This window comes from Rhinoderma darwinii, chromosome 7 (genome assembly GCF_050947455.1).
Source record: "Rhinoderma darwinii isolate aRhiDar2 chromosome 7, aRhiDar2.hap1, whole genome shotgun sequence".
In the NCBI taxonomy this organism is placed as follows: Eukaryota; Metazoa; Chordata; class Amphibia; order Anura; family Rhinodermatidae; genus Rhinoderma; species Rhinoderma darwinii.
In genome coordinates this window covers 20,960,100-20,975,704 of record NC_134693.1, presented here as the reverse complement: position 1 = coordinate 20,975,704, position 15,605 = coordinate 20,960,100, and the positions used below count along the sequence as shown (strand labels likewise).

At 43.1% G+C, this 15,605-nt stretch overlaps 2 protein-coding genes across 3 annotated transcripts; one reads left to right on the top strand and one right to left on the bottom strand.

Moving 5' to 3' along the window:
- Positions 1–874: 874 nt before the first annotated feature.
- DNASE2B (deoxyribonuclease 2 beta) lies at positions 875–14,892 on the bottom strand. 2 transcript variants are annotated; one of them, XM_075832923.1, is made up of 6 exons: positions 14,792–14,892; positions 9,709–9,880; positions 8,260–8,341; positions 5,177–5,338; positions 3,702–3,899; positions 875–1,293 (listed from the first exon to the last, which is right to left on the bottom strand). In XM_075832923.1, the coding sequence occupies exons 1-6, from the start codon at positions 14,890–14,892 to the stop codon at positions 956–958; spliced, it is 1,053 nt and encodes a 350-aa protein (XP_075689038.1). In that variant the 3' UTR covers positions 875–955. The 2 variants fall into 2 exon arrangements, with proteins under 2 accessions (XP_075689038.1, XP_075689039.1); XM_075832924.1 differs by lacking the exon at positions 14,792–14,892 and adding an exon at positions 11,929–12,020.
- PPIL1 (peptidylprolyl isomerase like 1) lies at positions 12,228–12,971 on the top strand. The gene has a single exon (XM_075832927.1). The coding sequence runs from the start codon at positions 12,310–12,312 to the stop codon at positions 12,811–12,813; it is 504 nt and encodes a 167-aa protein (XP_075689042.1). The 5' UTR covers positions 12,228–12,309; the 3' UTR covers positions 12,814–12,971.
- Positions 14,893–15,605: the final 713 nt, after the last annotated feature.

The following is a 15,605-nucleotide window of genomic DNA, read 5'->3' as shown; positions in this document are numbered from 1 at the left end:
GGGTCTTGGTTCTGGGACCCATTTGAATTAGGACAACAATGAGGTTACAAGAAATACTAAGGGTATGTTCACAGGCACAATTAAAAATGGCTGAAAATTATGGAGCTGTTTTCAAGGGAAAACAGCCTCTGATTTTCAGGCATTTTTTAAACTGAAAATGATTTTGAAGCGTTTTTTTGGAGGTGTTTTTCATAGTGTCAAAGGAAAAACAGCTCCAAAAACGCCTCACAAAAATTACTAGCTCCTTCTTTTTACACGGTGTCTTTTTACGCACCGTTTTTTAAAACCGGTGTCAAAATACGTCTCGTCTGAACTAAACGCCGTATTTCCCATTGATTTCAATGGGAAGCTCTTTCACTAGTGTTTTTTCAAGGCATACTTTAAGGTGTTTACGCTCCGAAATATGCCTGAAAATACTGAGTGTGAACATAACCTAACACTCACTGATCATCATCAATATCAATATATATATTATTATTTTTTTTCTAAGAGAATTTCCAGTTAATTATTCAAACCTAATACAATTATCGATCCCTTTCCTGGGACGATCAAGTTTGTAGCTTGGCTAAATCTGCCTCCCCACTTTCATACATCAGATTTTATAACTCACAAGAAAAGCTGAGTGGGCTAATGGGGTCTTGAAGCCTCAGAGAGTGCTGGAGCCGCTTGCATTAGAACAATAGTGAGAGTCTCAGAAAAAGGGAATTTTACCAATCACCATCAATACATTAATGTGTTATTTGCAGGCATGTTTAGTGGAATTCTCCTTTATATATCACCATCTTACCTGAATCCTTCCAACCCAAAACTAAATTCGACCCCATTGAAAAGGAAGACCATGCAAAGACTTTTTATATCAAGTACTGGTCGTAAGTTGTAGAACTTTACTCTAAAGTAACACGAATTATACAATCATACAGAGTCAACTATTCTCATCGTATTCGCATTAAAACATTTATTTTCCACAATCGGTATAATATGCCACAATGTTCCTAAATGCTGTGTAAATGAGCTTGTTTTGGGTGCAGATAAAGCCCCCACTTCTCCATATCTGCTCAGGGTATCGGTTCAAGTCCCCAACACAGGTCCACATATCTTTACTCAACCTGGAGACGCACCATTTAGAGTGATCAAAGCGAGAGTAGAAGGAGTGGTTCCCAAATGTGATTGTTTTTATGGTGTATACATGCCAGGGCAGAGTACAGTTTGACAGAACTTCAATTCCTATTGGCTGCCATGTTTCTGTTAATAAATCCGTCTGCAGCTTCTGAGCCATCCAGGCTGTGAAGATATCTGTTAGAGAAGCAAGGAGAATCATATGAGAAAAGGGCCCTGCATAAGTTGTGGTGTTGGAGGTATTACAAATGCTTTCAATAAATGAGAAAGGGACGGGACCAGGGGACCGGAAAGGGGGCCTTAAAGGGAACGTGTCGCTAGAAATTTTTGTATTTTTTTTTAGTTAAACAATTATTATTTAAGTGATTACACATTGTTTCAATTTTTTTAATTTTTTCACAAGTCAGGAAATATTATAAATTAGATTCTAATTTATAACATTTCTATGTGCTGAGCACTAGAGGGAGCAGTTCCCAAAATTGCAGCATGGTCACTGTGGTAAAGCAACCTCATTGCTTTATGCTGCAAATTTGGTGTAGACACACTCGCTCTAGTGTCCTCACACAATTCCCCCTCCCTTATTTTGGCTAGTGCCAGGAGAAGGAGGGGGTTGACTCTTCAAACCTCCTACACTGTGTGCCGCCATTTTCTGAGCGACTGCACAGTGTAGGAGGATTAGATACAGTGCTCAGACGACAGTATAGCACGAACATACACGAACATAAATTACCTTCTCCTGCCGCCTCCGCTCCTATTCCTTGCGCCTTTACTTCCTTGAACATATAGCCGGAAGCTGCGGCTGGAAGTCGTCATCTTACTGTCCGGCAGCGGCTTCCGGTCCACGTGAAAATGGCGCCGGATTTCGCTCTGCGAACGAGCTTTGCTTTGTTTTGGTCTGTGTGGGAGCGGCGCATGCGCCTTTCCCATACAGACGGCGTACGCTTCAGAGAATCGAACGGCTCCCGTTCGAATTCTCTATGGGGTTGTATGTGCTGTATTCCATCTCTGTATGTGTCGTTAATCGACACATACAGAGATGAAAAAAAAATGGCAGCCCCCGTAGAGAAATAAAAGAAAGAAAAAAGTAGAACATGAGAACACAAATAAATAAAATGTATGTTAATATCATATTAAAAGCAATATGATAAAAAAATATATAATTTTGACACCTTCCCTTTAAGTGCCAAAACCGTCCCGTTTGCATGTTCATTATGGAGTCGAAATAGCTGTCGGCTGAGCTATCGGTTGCGTATGGCCAGCTTGATAGGGGGGTACATAGAAGAGGGGGGCAGAGGCATAGCTCGAAGCTCATGGGCCCCAATATAAATTCTATATCAAGGCCCCCATGCCCCTACCATGTGTCATTTATAATACTGGTGTCTTTTTATGTAGCAGAGGGGAATTTTGGTGCGACTTTTACCTCTGCACCCCCTATAGATACGGACCCCAGAGAGAACATAAGGCCCTGTTCACACAGAGTTTTGTGGCGCTGATTTTGATATGGAAACCGTGTCGGAATCAATGCCAAAAAACAGCCGAAATCGCCCCTCATTGATTTCAATAGGAAGCAGAGGCGTTTTTGTCCCCGGACAGCTTTTGGCCGCTCGCAGGGGTAAAAAAGCAGCATGTCCTTTCTTGCCGCGGTTTCTGCCTCTGACCTCAATGGAAGGCAGAAAAAACCTGTTGCGCTAGTTTCCAAGTGTTTTTCGCAGCAAAAAAAACACGGAAAAAAGTACAGGCAGTTCAAAATCTGCCTCAAAATTCCTGAAGGAATTCTGAGGCAGATTATTTTCTGCCTTTAAAAAAGACGGTGTGAACAGGGCCTAAAAGGTGAACAGCATCTATGGTACGGTATCCCCTCATCAATAATACAGGGGCAATAATATAGGTCAACAACTAGAAGCTCCATCATCTATTTTAGGATGTATATAAGGCTTCGTTCACATCTGCGTCACGGCTCCGTTCCATCTGAGCTTTCCGTCGGAACAGAGCCCTGACTGACACAAACTGAAACCATGGGTTTCCGTTTCCATCGCCATTGATTTCAATGATGACGGATCCAGTGTCAATGGTTTCAGTTTGTCTCCGTTGTGCAAGGGTTCCGTCGTTTTGACCGGATCAATACCGTACGCTATGCATCTGGTCAAAACGTCGGAACCCTTGCACAACGGAGACAAACGGAAACCATTGGCACCAGATTTGTCACCATTGAAATCAATGGTGATGGAAACGGAAACCGACGGTTTCAGTTTGTGTTAGTTAGGGCTCTGTTCCGACGGTAAGCTGTGACGGACCGGAGCCGTGACGCAGATGTGAACGAAGCCTTAGTTATACAAAACGTCATGATAATGTGACTAATGTAAGCTAAACCTCAAATCCATGTCCTAGTGTTTCTTGAACGTCACCCATTTCTATAAAACAGTGACAATTACAAAATCCGAGCAAAAAGTCCAGCTGACTTTACCCAGATTTACCCATCGCATGCTTATTTTAGAAATGAGTGTTTACTGTAAGACACTGATGTACAACTATATATGTAAAATACCACAACATTGGGGAAATCGCATTGTATTCTGGATTCTTACCATCATGAAAGTATTTGGATTTTGCAAAGTTCAGAAAAGATTCTCCTTGGGCTGATTCCAGTGAAGCAAGTCTTGTAGTTTCAATCCAAGGGAACTGGAAACCTTGGCAAATTCTGTACAAGTCCCACAGGTCTTTTTGATAGATGTCAGGGATGGAACAGTTGTAGACGTTTGGGTTGTAATACAACAACTGAGCGGCTGTTTCATCAGATAGAAGACAGTATATAAGTTTTACATCATGTATTCAGCTGCATCCAACTTATCTGATTTGATGGGAAATGTCACGCTGGGCAACAAGCAAAGTAGGTCGTCCCACCCCCGCTTACCTCCTTTAGATAGTAGTTTTTGAAATTTTAACTCACATAATACGGCCTTATCGCCATATAGAGCCATGATAATACTGCTGTACACAGCCCATATAATACCACCAGATAGTGCCCAAAAAATATGCAGTCTCCAAATAATACTCTCTTAAAGAGCCCACACAATACTGCCATATAGCTCCCACATAATACCACAAATCAATTCCCAAATAATACCACCGTACACCACTAAATAATACTGATGGTTTTAGTTTGTGTCCTCCAGGGGGCCTGGGCAATTGCCCAGTTTCCCATCCCCAAAAACCGACTTTGACTAGAATAATCATATAAATTGCCCTTTAGTGCATAATCTTCCTTTGCTACTATCCTGCGATATGAAGATTGAAGCCCCATGCCGAAAGCTGCACTACGGAAAAACTCTAATGACAACATGTCCTGATTTCTGTCAGGTGAAGTGTTGTCATAGGGATCTTGTGTACATTCAAATCACTAAACACGTAAATTTTCACACATATTTGCCTATATTTAAATTAATGAAGATGCATATATTGATGTAGATGGTCATTGGAATACACACAAGTTCTCTATGAGCAGACAGGAAATATCATCACCAGAATCTTTTAGTAGTACAGCCTCAGGCTTTGGGCCTATAATTCAAGCCATGATCCATACTAGCATGGGATACCTGTAACTATGGCTGGGCTGTCAATCAATGATGTAGGACATCATTCAAATTCATTGTTCTCAAAAAATTAAAGCATATTCCCTTCCAGAAATGGTTATGGTTGGGCAAAGATATGAAATTAGGAAAACATGGCTTCTTTCTTTGAGAAACAGTGCTACTCTTGTTCATGGACTGTGTGCGGTATTACAGCTCAGCCCATTCACTTATATGAGACTGTTGCAATACCAGACACAACCATGGACATGAGTGGCGCTGTTTCCGGAAGAATGCAGCCATGCTTTTCTTATCTCATGCAAAGCTGCAGTCTTCTACAACCACAAGATGTTGCATTTCGCACAGTCATTAATGCAATGTCTTTTTTATGACTAAAGATACTTACCCTTTTAAATTCCCTACCCCAACATATACAATATCAGGGACCCACGACATATAGTATATTGTAATGCAACTAGAATAAGAATACCAACCAATCTGTGTAAACTGGTTATACTTGTAAGTCACGCACAAGGCTCCCTGGCCATATCGTCTACCAGTACTAGGATATCCAAAGCCGTCTTCTGGAAATGGCGGGAAATGTGGTATGGAGTGGACAAGCCAGAATCCCTGATATCTGTCAAAAAGCAGGGCCCCTGAAAGAAATTAAAATGCTTAAATAAAAACGGTCTAAGGCCCCATGCACACAACCGGATATTTTATCCGTAATTACAGACCCATTCATTTCTATTGGCCACGGACACCTTTTAGTATTTTTATTGATGGGTGCCCGAGCTGAAAAAATGATAGAACCTGTCCTATTTTTGTCTCTTATTACGGCACGGACTCTCCTATAGAAGCCTATGGTCGCTTGCATGGGGCCTTAGACCTGATTCGAACAGGGTTTGTAAGATATCTTGGTATGAAACTGTTAGGCTGGGTTCACAAAAGCATGTTCAGTCCGTAAAGGACGGAACGTATATCGGCCGCAAGTCACGGACCAAACACACTGCAGGGAGCCGGGCTCCTAGCATCATAGTTATGTACGACGCTAGGAGTCCCTCTAGGGGGGATGTGAGTGGCGTATCTATAAGGGGGCTGTGTGTGGCGTTATCTACAGTGACCAGTGTGTGGCACTATCTACAGGGGGGCTGTGTGTAGCGCTATCTACAAGGGGGCTGTGTGTGGCGCTATCTACAGTGAGCAGTGTGTGGCACTATTTACAGGGGGGGATGTGTGTGGCCTATCTACAGGGGGGATGTGTGTGGCCTATCTGTAGGGGGCTGTGTGTGGCACTATCTACAGGGGGGCCGTGTGTAGCGCTATCTACAGGGGGCCGTGTGTGGCGCTACCTACAGGGGGCCGTGTGTGGCGCTACCTACAGGGGGCTGTGTGTTGTCTCTTTATTTCATTTTATTTTGATTTATTGTTATGGTAAGTCCCTTATAGAACTATATTACTTGTAAAATGTTTTTATGCTTGAGTTACATTAAAAAAATTGCGAAAAAAAAATGACACCTCATTGATTGGTGGAGAAAGTAAACATGTCGAGGGGGAAGGAGATGTGGGGAAGTAAATGGGGGGGGGGGGCAACCTGAGTCTTTGCCCCGGGTGCTGGAAAACCTAGCTACGCCTCTGTACTGTTCTTCAGAATTTGGCATTGGCAGCCAATTAATGGCCACAGTCAATGCGGCCATATTGAGCAGAATATAGAGAGCTCGAAAATGCCCTTAACTAGCAACTGTATTGGGCCTGTTTGCATCTCTGCTTCCACACTATGAACTAAAGATCACACGTCATATTTCGTAGAATCACACGTTGTATTTCGTAGCGTAAATGCTTGTATTACGCTCCAAAATACACTTGAAATACACCTGCAGACAGCTTACCATTGATTTCTATGGGAAATACACTGTAGTTCATACGAGGCGTATTTTTATGCTGCTGTAGTAAAAATACGCTTTGTAAAAAAGAAGTAGCATGTCACTTTTTTAAGTGTTTTACACGTGGATTTTTCCCATTTTCCACTTCAAAAAACGCTACGAAAATACCCGTTAAAATACACTTCAAAAACAAAAAACACTGAAAATAAGCTGTAAAAAGACCTGGGTGTTAGAGGATGTTTTCTCTAGAAATCAGCCACGTATTTTTCAGCCTGAACATATACCGTGTGATCAATTATGGTGCAGTTGCAGTATGGGGTATATTCAGACCTTGCAGTTAAAAATCGCATTAAAAATGCATCAGAAAACGCATGCATTTGACAGCGTTTTTTTTTGTTTTATTTTTATGCGGTTGCGATAAAAACGCATGCGTTTTTTATCTGGTTTCATGGAGTTTTAACTGCACCCCAACTACTACGTCTGAGAAGTGACCCAAGATACAGAGACCCCTCCACCTGACGTTCAATCAACTTTTAATCAAAGTCGTAGCTAAGTTCAATACAAATACCATATTACAAATCCGTGTGGTACGGATCCATATTACGGCGCCCAAAGAAATCAATGGACCCATACTGTACCTCTACCATCCAGAGGTTTTATCTCATGGATTCATAAGGAGTCCATAAGAAATAAAATAATCATGGCATTGCATACCTTCTTTGGGAGAATACATTCCCGCGCGGAGACACCAGATGACAACATATGGAGTGCCTATGGCTCCGTTATACCTAACTGTGCCAAGCCTAATCTCATAATACAATCTATTATACTTACCTAACTTTTAAGGTGACTTTTTAGAATAAGCTGTCATATGTGTGTACATGAGGAATAACACTGTTTCTGGCCATTATATGACTTGTATTCTGCATGGTTTAGCAGTTTTCCTCTCTGCAGGCTCTATCTCTAATTCTCAGTTTTCCCTAAACTAGTGGGCGGAGCATAACCGCTTTCCAACCTAATTAGCGGAGAGTAAAAAAAGAAATAATGATGAGCCCGCGTGTCTGTTTTTACAGAATTTCAAAAACAGTTAGTCGTAGAATATATAATTGTAAGCAAACATTTTTCTGCGTAGTCAACATTTCAACGTTCAAAGTCCGGCGGTCAATGTTTGTGCTGATGAAATAGTGAACCACTACGTGAGATAGATCCCTGGTAAGGTGATATTATTCTAGGGCAAGCTCTATACGTGTACAGTAGTAATTGAAGAAAGATAATTATTAACTGGCTACCCGACACATTAATGTATGGAATGGGTTTACAAACTTTTGGTCATGACCTAATATTGGCCTACTTAAGGCACCAGCTAGAACATACTGACAGAGCATACCCGTCCACCAATCAGAGGGTTTACACATCCATACTGCCCATAGGTGAGCCAAAGGGATTTTCCGGGACTTATATTGATGACATGTTTGTTATTATACTAGCTGCAAGTGGAATTTCTAGACTATGGGATCTCGCCAGACTGGAAATTGGCTTTATTTTTTGATTGCATCCAAAATAAAAATGATGTGAATTATTAAATAGATTGCAGGAGCTATCACTCCCGTACATACAGTGTATAGTGTTCATCTACCTGTAAATACCCAACAATCAGCCAAAAGTACTGTGCAAAAAGGAGGCTTGTAACTTACCCTTGGAGTGCCCTCTTTTTGTGAATGAGCTGTTTATGACCGGGGGAGAATCATTATATAACATGTACGCTGTGTCGTTTCTCTGAGGGAATCAAAATATAGTAGGATTAAACAAAAGATGCAATAACAGATGTCAGAAAATATTATCTATTCTCACATTGACTTTTAGGGGGCGTCTGATAAGTTCTTAAAAAATTGGGAGCAATTGCACCCCCTAGCTCAACTTAGATGGGGCATTTTCAGAGTGCCCAAAGTGCCAACTGAGGTGGCACAAAAAATAGGCCCATCATGTTTCCCCCATTAAACAAAACCTTTGATTACATTTTCTTTTTGGGTGTAACAATGGCTACATTGTCCTGCAGCGGATTCCACCAATTTTAGCAGGTTCACTTGAATAGAGCTGTTCTGCAGCTCCCTGCAACTTGGCCCTGACATTCTCCGGGTCGGCAGGGGTCCCATGATCATAATGTTATTTTATATCCTAGCGATATGTCATACCATTACAAGATGCAACTGCCCCTTTGAGGCCTCAAGTATATGCCCATATTACGTGTCCATGCTGTACGGATCCATGGTATAATGCTTATAGACTGCGATGGGCACATACTGTACCTTCGTCTACCTCCGATTTTATGTAGAGGCATCAGTGTTTATTTTTCTCATGGATTGAGTCCTAATCCATTTTACAGACACAAACAACATATCTGTCAGGTGTGCCAATCTTGGGAAATCTGCCCCACTATGTACATTGTGGTTTATACCTTGGACCACACAGAATGCCTTTGTGTAATGACAGGGTAGGGAGACAGACAAGTGAGCCCTAATCTACCCACCACTCAGTCCCTGCCTACTTGCAACGACCCGTCCTAAGCGACGGGGTACAACTGGGCGACGGTCCCTACGCTCAGTAAGTGCAAGAAAGACAAAACAGACAGGGGTACACAGAAGCAGGGAAACGGGGCAGCTGCCCACGGAGACACCGTGAGCAACAAGAGTGGTGAACGAGCCGAGTCAAACCAGGAGAGAGCGAGGTACAAAACGCTGAGCAGGAGAGTGGTCAGAAAGCCAAGGTCAATAACAAGCAGAGGATCAGTAGTACAAGCAGCAGCAGCAAGCCAGGAAACAAGCATAGAAGAATCACAGGCAAAGGAGGAACAGGAAAGGCAGGTATAAACAGACAGAGGGCGGGAGCTAGCTCCGTCTGGCCAGGCTGTGATAGGCTCCCCAACTCCTAAGCCTGCCATCCTGAGTGGTGGAAGATGGAGTCAGTTTCACAGACATAGGAGCAGGTGCAGACTGATTGCCCACGGGCGTCGACACAGAACCTGTGTCTGGCAAATCCTTTACCCTTTGCTTGCTATTGTGAGATGCAATTATTCTTTGTGACTATGGAGTATTTTGAGTCTTTGTGACAGAACCGTTAATATACACAGAGGAAGCTGCACTCACTTTGTATGATTGATAGAGCTGCTGTAGCACATGCGCCATTGCACCCTGGGTCATGTTGATGAGGAATTTGCTGACTTGCCATCCCTGTGACTTTGAGTCGAGATACAAATAGTCCAGTCCTGGTCCATAAGTCCCATTGATCCGACGCTCCGGTAACTTATAAACCGCAAACCTATAAAAATATATAGGAAATTTGGTGTAAGTTGTAAACGACCCTGGGGACATATATCGACAGTAACGTCAGGAGATTCCCTAAGGCCAGTGTCCCCGGGCAGAGCGCCTCCTGAGAACAGCGGTGCTTCCCGCAGCCCTGTGCAGGTGGCTTCAGTGGCATAACTGTCCATATATAGTATACGTTTAACGTGCACATTTGGCAAATGCCATACAGCGGCATCCGTCACCAATAGACTCACATGTTAAAAAACGTATACCGTGCAGTATACTTTTTTTGCAGGATCACTCAGGATGGAATAGCGTAGTCTACTATGCTATTCCATCCATTAAAAAAAAACACAAACAGACGGAGGCAAAAAAGACACTCTTGATTTTCCGTCAGGCTAATGAAGACTTATGGACACGATTATCGTGTATGTTGGGAGCTTTCCCGATATACACAGTAAGAAGAGGGGGCTTTACAGGGGAATCTTAGTCGTATTGATCTTCAGATATTTCAAAGATACATCAATGGGTACGGTCTGAGATCTCTGACTACCAGATTTTTGCTTCTAGAAACGCAATATTCTATGTGAAGAGCCATTCAAATCAATGTCAGCGTTCTTCGAATGTTGTGAAAGTTTCACACCCTGTTCGGTTCTGATGGTAACGTGACTCATATTAGCACCTTTTGTAAAATATATAATTGACAGTAATTCCACATAGTCGCGTCTGAGTGGAGCTTAATGTATATGCAGTTATATTAGGCTTTAATGGGTGCTGTATAATTCCGTACGCAGTGGCTGCTAGAATTGTATCATTTATCTCTGTGGCTATGTGAAGGGAAGCAGGGTATTTGAGCCCATTACTGCCCTAGGCCGCCAAAGATACCCCTACACTCTGCTGACTAAATTGTTTATGGCGGAAACTATGCTGGCACTATTGTCTGCGGGCGCACTCTGGCTTATGATGACATCAATAATTGGGCCCCCTGATTACAATTAGGAACAAGTAAATGGTCCGTCCTGTTATTATCCACATTATGTCATTTTTTTAGTCGCTGTCTTGTAAATTGTAACATGTACTTCTCTAGTGATTTGCAGTATACACAGTGCTGAAATGTGATTAAGCATCCTTGTCATTCTTTACATTGAAACCCTCAAAATCGAGACATTTGAGCCCTGCCACGTTTGGGAATGCCAAAATGCATAGAAACGACCCTTGTCGCCCCTTTGTGGTCTGGATTGTTACAGCAAAATGGGGACTGTTGGCAAGTATGCAAGTAAATATTTGTGTTTAGATCTATAAAGTTAGAAATTATTGGCAAACATTAAATAATTCACACAACTTAGGCTCTGTAAGTTCTGCAGCAGAGTAAAAAGCTCTGCAGCAGATGTGAACAGAACCTTAAAGGGGGTTTCCTAGAATCATAAATGATCACCTATCCACAGCATACGGGATCATTTTCTGATCGCTGGGGTTCCCACCGCTGGTAACCCCCAAAGATCGTGAGAACGGGGGTCCTAAACCTCCAGATCCTCCTCACTGCAACCCCCGCAGTGAGGAGGAGCTGGAATGGAGCGACAGTTGGGCAAGTGCCCACCGCTCCATTCACTGTGCCATTCAAAGTCTGTAGGAATGACTGAAACAGCCAAGTACATCACTCAGCTGTTTCCGTCATTCTTATAGACTTTGAATGGCGCGGCAGCGCGCATGCTTGACCGCCACTCCATTCAATGTCTTCCTCACTGCGGTCGAGCGGTGAAAAGGAACGGGGGGTTTGGGATCCCTGTTCTCATGATTGGCGTGGGTCCCAGCGAGCAGAAAATTATCAAATATCCTGTAGATAGGAGATAATTTAACCCCTTTTAATGACAAGTCACATTCCACACAAAGTCACACCCTTTTTTTTTTTACCGCCAAGGAAGCCTCGCAAATAATACCGGAAAAGTCTATTTTGTGTAAATTTAGATAAACCCCACCACTGGCTGACAATCCTGCAAAAAAAAACTGGACTGTTAGTTGGCATGCTGTATATAGGGACTCCATAATACTCTATGGACTTACTTTTTCATTAATTTAAATTGTATTATTGATATTACTTTACTACTAAAGATTGTATTTTTTATTTTTTTTACTATATTTATATTAATGGTGACAGATTGGAAAAATTGGGATTTATTCCCATAGAAACTGATCTATCAAAAATATCAGTACTGTCCATAACAACCAATCAGATTCCAGCTTTTATTAATCCAAAGGAGGCTTGAAAATGAGCGATTGGTTGCTATGGGAGACACTGATACTGAGGCGTGGCCGGTGTGCATAGCAATGTGTTCAAATGCAACTTTATTTATAAAGGATAGGCTTGAGCGGGACTGAAAACGAGGCTTGGGATGCGGAAGTCCCCCTTCCTCAGGCAGCGTCTCCCTGGCACACGTGCGTATAATGGCGGGGATACCCCCAGACAACTGGCAGCCCCCCAGCGTCTGCCTGGACACCAGCATGGGCCCTATAACGGTGGAGTTATACTGGGGTCACGCCCCCCGAACGTGTAAGAACTTCGCGGAGCTCTCCCGGCGCGGCTACTATAACGGCACCAAGTTCCACCGCGTCATCAAGAACTTCATGGTCCAAGGCGGGGACCCTACGGGCACCGGGCGCGGAGGAGGCTCTATTTATGACGGGAAACACTTCGCCGATGAGCTGCACCCGGACCTGAAGTTCACAGGGGGCGGCATCCTCGCCATGGCAAACAGCGGGCCTGACACCAACGGCAGCCAATTCTTCCTGACCCTGGCCCAGTCCCAGTGGCTGGACGGCAAGCACACCATTTTCGGGCGAGTGTGCCAGGGCATTGGTACCCTAAACAGGCTAGGCATGGTGGAGACCGACAGCCAGGACCGGCCGCTGGATGAGGTGAAGATCCTCCGGGGGTATCCGCAGGGGTGATGAGGAGACGGGCTCCAGCGTACGCTATGGACGGTTCTGTGTAGACGTGTAGACGGACTTTGCTTGGACTTTTTAATATTTTTTTCATTGCTTTTTGTAACATTGGCATTTCTTCATTTATTTTATTTTCTAATTAAAATCTGAGCAGAAAAAACAGATTTCTTTTGTATTTTTTGGTATAAAAGAAACCCCACCTAATCTGGTCACTAAATGTCATTTATCAGCGTCACTATATCCTGGCAGCCAACAATCTCTTGTGCAGGATAGGCTGGTTTTACATGGGCATAAGAGGTGGCACATTAGGCGTGTGTGCTAGTAAAGTGGTTGGCGCATATGTATTGTTGACCTACCCCCCCCCCCATAGAATGGCATAATACACAAATATAAGTATGCCACGTGGTATGTGTTTTACAATGGGACCCTATGGACATCTGCTACTGTATATTAACCAAAACAGGATACGATATCTCATTGTATATATTCAATTATCAACCCAGTTGGGAACCACCATGTACATAATATATCGAAACAAACGTACCTGGATTTCAAAAATAGTACACCAGCAATAAAAGAATCGATATAAACTTTATTACAATGACACTCTGTTGTACAAACCTCTAGAAGCACCCATGAAAAACAAATGAAAAAAAAAATGGACTGTGAGCATAAGGGCCCATTCACACGAATGTGGAAAACGGCCGTGATTGATTTCAATGGGGCCGTTCAGGCATGCAGGAGTGTTCAGGCAGCCAGAGTCCGCTGCATGAAACTCACTGCATGTCCTATATTTGTGCGTTTTCACGCACCTACCCGCCCATTAAAGTCAATGAGTGTGTGAAAACCACACACCGATGCAAATTTGCGCATCAATTCAATTGAAAATAATAAATAAAAAGATGTGCTTTGCGAGTGCGTGAATAATGCATGCCACACACCAAGCGCACTGATGCATAACGCAACACGCATGGACCCGATTTGTGCGTGTTTATCATCTGATACGCTCGTGTGAATGTAGCCTAGGGCAGGGCACATAATACAGGCCACTACACGTCATTGAAATATCTGCTAGTATATGCTGAGTATTCAATATCGAACAATCCACAATACATGCCTGTATAACCATCTACCCTAGCACAAAATAAAACAATATATAGACAGGAAAAAATACCCACCGCTGTCCGGCACCCCAATGCGCGTTTCGCACAGGCTTCGTCTTGGGGGTCTTAATGGGTGTTTTTAGATGTTTCTACAACAGTCATTGTAAAAGTCTTATATTGATCATAATCTATTGATTTTTTTTTTACTGTTGTACTATTTTTGAAATCCAGGTAAGTTGTTGCTTTTTTTGGTATAATATGCTACTGTATGCCTATAGAGTGAAATACGTCGCAGCCTTCGGTCGTGGGTATATCTAGGGAAATCTTTCCTGTGTATACCTCGAATGACAAGTTCAAACGTCATGCGAATAGAGTCTAAAATGGATCTAAGTTTGGTTCAATAAACCGGGGGTTGGCAGTGGGTCAGTGCGTTACGGCCATAGAGCATATGCAGGAGATTGTTCTCACAGATTGGCTCAGATTTACACAATAAGATCCGTGAGGGTCAGGCCACATAAAGCGGTACTGATGCAGCCGCCACCCTGTTCGGCACAATTGTCAAACTGCTAGCTAATGGGCGTTGTTTCGGATAAAATGGCTGTTTCCCTGCAAAACTGTGTGGCCATTAATGACAACACCCTCTATGGTCGCACGATTTTACAGCCATTACCGAGAAATTTGGCAACTGCACCGCACTAGGTGGTAACCCCTTGTTTTAAAGATTGTGGGGTCCCCGAGGTCATATTTGCAGCACATCTTATCGATACGCCATGATTTTTTGTGGTAAGAAATTTCCTTTCAAATATGTTGATCAAAGAAGAATATGTAAATATAATGATCGACAAAGTATTGTACAGATCAGTGGAATATCCATCACCTACCAGTCTACAGGGTCTCCATCTTCATTGCGACAAGCGATTTCACATGTAACAAGGGAGACGACAAACAGGCAGAGCACTAAAAATAAACACGGCACGGACATGTTCTCTGTTATTGCTGTAAAGGAGAAGTTCCATTCTTTATGAAATGGGAAGTGACATCACGTGATGAGTGTCACTGCTTGTACAGAGTTATGCCGCAGCCGCTGGAAATATTCGGGTAACCTATGTGTCCTGCCGTTATACACCTTAAACTGTTGTCCGATTTCACCGTCAGGCTGGGTTCACACGACCTATTTTCAGACGTAAACGAGGCGTATTATGCCTCGTTTTACGTCTGAAAATACGGCTGCAATACGTCGGCAAACATCTGCCCATTCATTTGAATGGGTTTGCCGACGTACTGTGCAGACAACCTGTAATTTACGCGTCGTCGTTTGACAGCTGTCAAACGACGACGCGTAAATGGACTGCCTCGGCAAAGAAGTGCAGGGCACTTCTTTGCCACGTAATTTGAGCTGTTCTTCATTGAACTCAATGAAGCACAGCTCAAGATTTACGAGCGTCTCAGACGGCTCGCAAAATGCGAGGAGGAGCATTTACGTGTGAAACGAGGCAGCTGTAAACAGTCTGTCTTTTCACATGTAAATGCCTCTCATTGTGTGAACATACCCTCATGGCTAAGGTGTGACAACAAACCGTGGGGCCCCGGTACGCTGTGAACACCTTCAGCAGCAAGTGAGCTCGTAATATGAAACGTTTACGATAATCTCTGCCTCCATTATGTACCACGCGTCTTTCCCCCTTTTATTGGTCT